This window comes from Typha latifolia, chromosome 2 (assembly GCF_019914945.1).
Source record: "Typha latifolia isolate L0001 chromosome 2, TyphaL0001v2, whole genome shotgun sequence".
Taxonomy (NCBI): Eukaryota; Viridiplantae; Streptophyta; class Magnoliopsida; order Poales; family Typhaceae; genus Typha; species Typha latifolia.
The window spans coordinates 12,676,173-12,682,238 of NC_133087.1; the positions used below are offsets into that span (position 1 = coordinate 12,676,173).

Below are 6,066 nucleotides of genomic sequence, written 5' to 3' on the forward strand. Positions count from 1 at the left end.
TGAAAATTTTACTAAATTTCTGAGTGTTCACAATATCTGAGCTGTGTCCTAGCTAGTAGAAATTTCGGTTAAAAGAATTATTGCAGATTGTCGAGCATGTCCCAACGAAATGGGCCATATTTGCCCAGTTGTGGTGTAATGGGCTGAAGCAAAGTGTCCAATAATCGTATATGTTTCCACTTAATTTCCCCACTAAAAAGGTCGTATCTATCATCCAAATATACGAGACATTTCAAAAAAATAAATTAAAAAAAATTCAGTTAAGAGTTAGAAAATCTAACCATCACCCAAATATAAGATAAAATTGGAAAATAAAAAATATCTTTAAATCATAATTTTCATAAAATAACTTTATGTTATATTTTAAATATGATTAATATTTGTTCTTATAACTAAACAGATCCTGTCTCTGGCCACTAGTATTAGACCAACAAAAGCCTAATTAGATTTTCATTATTGGCGCAGGAGCTCGAGTGCATTCAGGAGCACAGGAGCAAACCTCTTCACATCAAGGGTCACATTCTGGCCTGCCATGTAGTACTCCCCCACCTTCCTCCACCCACTCTTGTGGATTGCATCCGGATCCTTCACGATCGGATCATCCCTCCCGTACTTCTCCAGCAGCGAGGTCTCCTCCGCACCAATGCTGTACTCCAGGTACCGCAGTTTCATATCCTTCGCCGGCTGCCCGAAGAATGCCATGCACATGCGCTCCAACTTACCGTAAGGCACGATCTGAATGAATATCGCGTTCGTCCGGAGGAAGACGATGTTGGTCAGCCCGGCGCCATGCACGCCCATGAGCACGTCGAACGTGTTGACGAGCTTGGCTAAGCTGGCGAGGTCGTCGTCGAACTTGGGGTCGACGGTCACCACTTCGAACCCTGACCTCTCCGCGGATCGAACGACCTCTGGAAGATTGGTTAGCGTACGGGTGCGCCTTCTTGAGATGAGTAGTAGCCTCGGCTTCCTCTTCTCGCCCTTCTCTAGCTTGACTGGTACATCCGGGCCGAGAGAGTAGGTCTTCCTTACGAACAGCCTGAAGTCGACCATGGTGTAGCCGTTTGGAGCTCGGGAAGGGTCGATATCGAGGTCGCGGTGGCTGCGTAGCCCGACGGTCACCCTCGGGAAGCATCTGATCTCTTTGTCTTTATCGAAATTTATGATTCCGTATCGCGATAATTGCTTGAGGATCGCGTCGAACTTGGCGACCCACGGCGGGCGGAAGTCGGTAAGGAGGAACTGGACTTCGCCGTCGAAGGCGCGGGAGTTGATGAAGAGGGGGATGATGAGGTCGGTGAAGGAGTGCCAGAAGTTATCGATGAGGCCCCCGACGGAGAAGACGATGGCGGGGACGGTGTGGTTGACGGTGCAGCGAGGGGCCTCCTGGGAACTACGGAGGTGCTTGACAGTTACCTCTTTGATGCCGCGGACGACCTTGCGGGACTGGGTGCGGATCGTCCATTCCTGGGAGTTGAAGGTAGGGGTTTGAGGGGGAGGGACGAACAGCACCACGGAGAAGTTCCCGAGCGTGCGGGCGTCCCCGACCATGTCGCAGACGTCGTACCGTCGATCGCTTAGGTCGCAAATCGGCTTTGGAGAAGGATGCTGAGGAGGAGATGGAGGACGAGAAGAAGGAGGCGACGGTGGCGGAGGAGAAGGAGGAGGACTAGAAGAAGGAGGAGGTGGAGGAGGACTAGAAGGAGGAGGAGGAGGAGGAGGAGGAGGAGGACTAGAAGAAGGAGGAGGTGGAGGAGGACTAGAAGAAGGAGGAGGAGGACTAGAAGAAGGAGGAGGTGGAGGAGGGGGCGGAGGAGATTGGCTGCTATTCTTAGTCCCTGCACCTGCACGAGAAGGAACTAATAGGAGTTTAAAGTTAATGTGTTGCCTGATACCAGAAAAAGCTATTGGATCGCAGTAGATATATCATATATTGTTAGACTTTATTCTTCCCAGATAAATACTTAACATCTAATCCTCCTTTTAACAATCATCACCACTGTTCTACCATGGACCTCTCTCATGTCATTCATTATAAGTCTGGTTATCCAATCTTATATCTGAGATGTTATTAATCCAAGTTTATTATATACGAGGGTGGGCTAATCTCTTGAATAACTCATTAATAATATATGTGATAAAAAATTATTTTAAAAAAATGGAATTTAACCTTATAGACTAATAGCAACTGAGGAAATAGAGAATAGTTTATTATTTTTAAATAAAATAAAATAAATTTTCTAAAGTACCTCTCAGTAAAGTTGTTTCCACTCTTATTGTTGTAAAAATGAGTTGGGGCAGACTAACTTACACATAGGTATAACAGCCATAACCCATATATAGTTAATTTAGCTTATATATATATACTTACAGAGTGAGGTAATATAAGTAAAATATAGAAGTCAAATGATAAGTAACAAAGAGCAAAGTACAATTTACTTTGATATGATTTAGCTTGATTTTAACTTACCCTCTAGTATTTTTAATTTGATCACTGTTGTCCTGACCAATTTATAACTATTAGATTTTCTAACATTGCCAACATTCCCCATGAATAAATAACAAGATAACTAAACTACCCGTTCATCTATAAATCAAATTATATTTTTATACGGATATATAATTAAGTTTTTTTTACATCTTAATTAACAAATAGTTACAACTTGGTCTAAAATTCAGAGGATTAAAGGCTTGTTTAGCAACGGGAGAAGAAAAAATTGGAATTAGAATCAAAAGAGGACTTATCCCAAGATATTTCAGATAAATTAATTTATTTTATCCCAATTTAGTTTTGGGATAATTTTATTTAGTCCGCCTAAACTATCACTATTTTCATATATATTTTCTCAACTTTTTTTTATTATAGATACTTCTGAACCAAAATGTTTTTTATTATAGATACGTATAATTACTTTATTTTCTTTCTTCATGGGAGTATATGTAGATTTTTTATTCAAGTGTATGTTGATAATCAAAAAAATTCAAATAGTATATGTAGAAAACAGAGATAATTCATAGGGTTGACTAAGTAAAATTATCCCTTTAATTTTTAGTGTTTAGTTAGAAAAATTGGGAAAATGTTGGATAAAAATATGGGATTGATAGTGTTTGATTGTGATAGTCCGGATAGAGAATAAAAATAATCAATTGATCTTATTATCTTTTCTTAATTTAATGTAAATCGATATTATAGAAAGATAAGAAATATGTCTAAAACTAAATAGAAACTATAATTTTATTTTAAAATAATTATATTATCATAACATAATTATTTTTGGAATTTCTAGCTCAAAATAATTTAACTCAAATTAGTGTAATTTATATAATATAGATCCCATCACAAATTAATATCCCATGTCAAAATGTGTTCCCCACAAATATTATAATATATTATATTACAATCATATTATAATTTAATAATATATTATAATATATTATTGTCATTATAATGGTATATTATAATTTAATAATTTAACTTTTAGAGAGAGTCAAATTAGTAATATGGTCATTTGGGTTAAAAGGGTGGGATATCCTATTTTTTTATTTCATTTAAAAGCTAGGATAAACATATTCGGATAAATTCTCTTAATCTCGTTTTTCTATCCAGGCCAGTTTTTTTTTATCTCTTGTTTGACAAGATTTTCTAAGATAAATGGAGGTTTGTTCTGAATAAACCCTTTTATCCCATTTCATCAAATAATTAACTATTTACGTTTGAAGTAAATGTAAGTAAGATTAAAATCTGGCTAATCCAATTTCTCCAATAATTATTATACTTGTCTAATATAGTTTCTATAACAATAATAATAATAATAATAATAATAATAATAATAATAATAATAAATGAAGGCATGTCTGTTTCCTTTAAGTTCCACTTGAATCAATGTCACGATAATGGTCCTTCCCTGTAAGCAAAAGGAATGAATGGTAGCCCGTACCCCTATTAAAGATCTTGTGATATCTGTTGATATTTGATTGATATTATCCTGGTGTACCAAACTCACTGTAAGTTACGTCTCTCTTATCTCTCTTTCTCTCTCTCTATCTATCTACCTATCTAAGCATCTCTCTACTATCTATCCATCCATGATCATCTTACCAAAAATTGTCTTGCTATCGTCAGCAACAAATTAATGACCACATCTTTCTTCAGAATGTAGAGAATGTATAAGTAAGTAGTTGGTATGATTGAAATTGTTCAAACGATTCAATTCACACAAGTGCACCTTAATTCTCAAGTTGTTGAACCAATTATGATATATATCGTGGGGCAACTCACTTTCAACGATTTTTTTGCTGGCGAGGGGAGTCAAATTTACAAGAAGATCATATCATACAAGAAAAAGAAAGTTCATATATTGTTGTATAACTCTTACCTAGCTGCGAGGAATTCAGGTTATCTTCCATCGGCAAACTGGTATTGGATGGATTTTCTGGCGAGAATGGTGAGAAACCTGGCAAATAAGAAAAAGAACCAACTTCTATAGATGCTTCAAGTATGTGTGAGTTGAGATCTATGGACTTAATTAATGTTTGCTAGAATCTGGAGCTCCAGATTGCGAGAAGGAGAGCGAGGTTATAGTTTACTTACCAGTAAGAGCACGAATATTGAACTGGTCCGACGCCGTGAAGTAGGTCAGTAAAACCAAGAACATTCCGATGAGCAATGCGGCGCCGACGTGAGCCTGAGTGAAGGTCCGGCCGAAGTTCTTGATCACCTCGGACCCCATCTTCTTGATCCTCCACCATATAAGGATCAAGCACTTTGTTCTTCCTTGGAAGAAGGCTTATATATATATATATATATATATATATATATATATATATATATATATATATATATATATGTATATAACTCTAGCTCATTAGCTATAGTTTGGTAGTTAGTCTTTAGTAATTTCTGTGGGAGTTGCCAACTTTGCAACGCTGTTAGTCTGATCAAATAAATGCCTTCTTTTTGTGCAAACAATTCTTGGTTATGACCAACGTAGAAAAAGTGTAAACTGTTAAATGCCTGACGTGGGAATCACTTACTATTCCAACGTGGAAAAAGAAGAATAACTTGAACAAGATAAATAAAGATAAATAATCTCCTTTTATGCTATATACCCAACCAATGTTAACGTAAATCTAACTAAGATAATATTCTACAAATATTTAGTAAAATATCATTTATAAATATTGAAATTGCAAATTGTAAACTGTAAATATATGATTAATTAAACTTTCGTGGTTTCATTATTTGGATTCAAGGTGAAAGTTCAGAACAAGTATATTCTGAGATTTTTAATTGTTTGTGTTAGATCTTATTTTGTCACTTCAAGTTGTGGACACTTTAATCTAATGACAGCGAAGCTCCTAAATGTCGTTTTATTTTGTATGTTAGAAGTTCTATATCCAACTACCAGTCAACTTAATTGGGATTGTCTCCTAATAAGACAATTAATTGAACTTTCGTCAAGTTTCAAGAAATAAATAACCTATATATCTGTCATGTTTCTTATACTTCCTCTTGAGAATTTTATATAATTGTTACTGAAAACTTTTAAAATATCATAATTATCACTTCATTCTTCAAAATATCATTATATTTATTAAATCTAAGTAACCATAATTAGAACCTTACATTTAGGAAAAGGCTATTTTGACCTTATATAAATAGTTTAAAACAGTTCAAACACTATCCAATGTTAATCAAATATCAGAGTACCAAGAATTTGAAATTATTTTATGCAAGACAAAATTATTGATAATACTCCACATTCTAATAGTATATAAAATACTATAGAAAATAGTATAGAAAATTTTATCAATAATTTTTGCTTGCATAAAAAAAGATTTTTTTTCTAGTACTATGAAATATTATAGAAAATTCAAAAAATTAGCTATTTCAAGAATTTGGGCTAAAATTTAATTGCAAGATAATGTGACCCATTGATATCTAACATAATCCACTTTTGTCCATTGTTTTGTTAGTATTTTTTTTTTTTTTTTGTATACATGAAAAATATTATCCAATACTCTATAATTTCATGTGTCCCAAAGATTTTCAAATTTGATATTTTC

At 35.0% G+C, this 6,066-nt stretch overlaps 1 protein-coding gene across 2 annotated transcripts; it reads right to left on the reverse strand.

Annotated features, from left to right (window-relative positions):
• Window positions 1-335: 335 nt before the first annotated feature.
• Window positions 336-4,780, reverse strand: LOC140782127 (beta-1,2-xylosyltransferase XYXT1-like). 2 transcript variants are annotated; one of them, XM_073128530.1, is made up of 3 exons: window positions 4,592-4,780; window positions 4,377-4,454; window positions 336-1,844 (listed from the first exon to the last, which is right to left on the reverse strand). In XM_073128530.1, the coding sequence occupies exons 1-3, from the start codon at window positions 4,728-4,730 to the stop codon at window positions 454-456; spliced, it is 1,608 nt and encodes a 535-aa protein (XP_072984631.1). In that variant the 5' UTR covers window positions 4,731-4,780; the 3' UTR covers window positions 336-453. The 2 variants fall into 2 exon arrangements, with proteins under 2 accessions (XP_072984631.1, XP_072984630.1); XM_073128529.1 differs by having other exon boundaries at window positions 336-1,859.
• Between the last annotated feature and the right edge of the window lie 1,286 nt (window positions 4,781-6,066).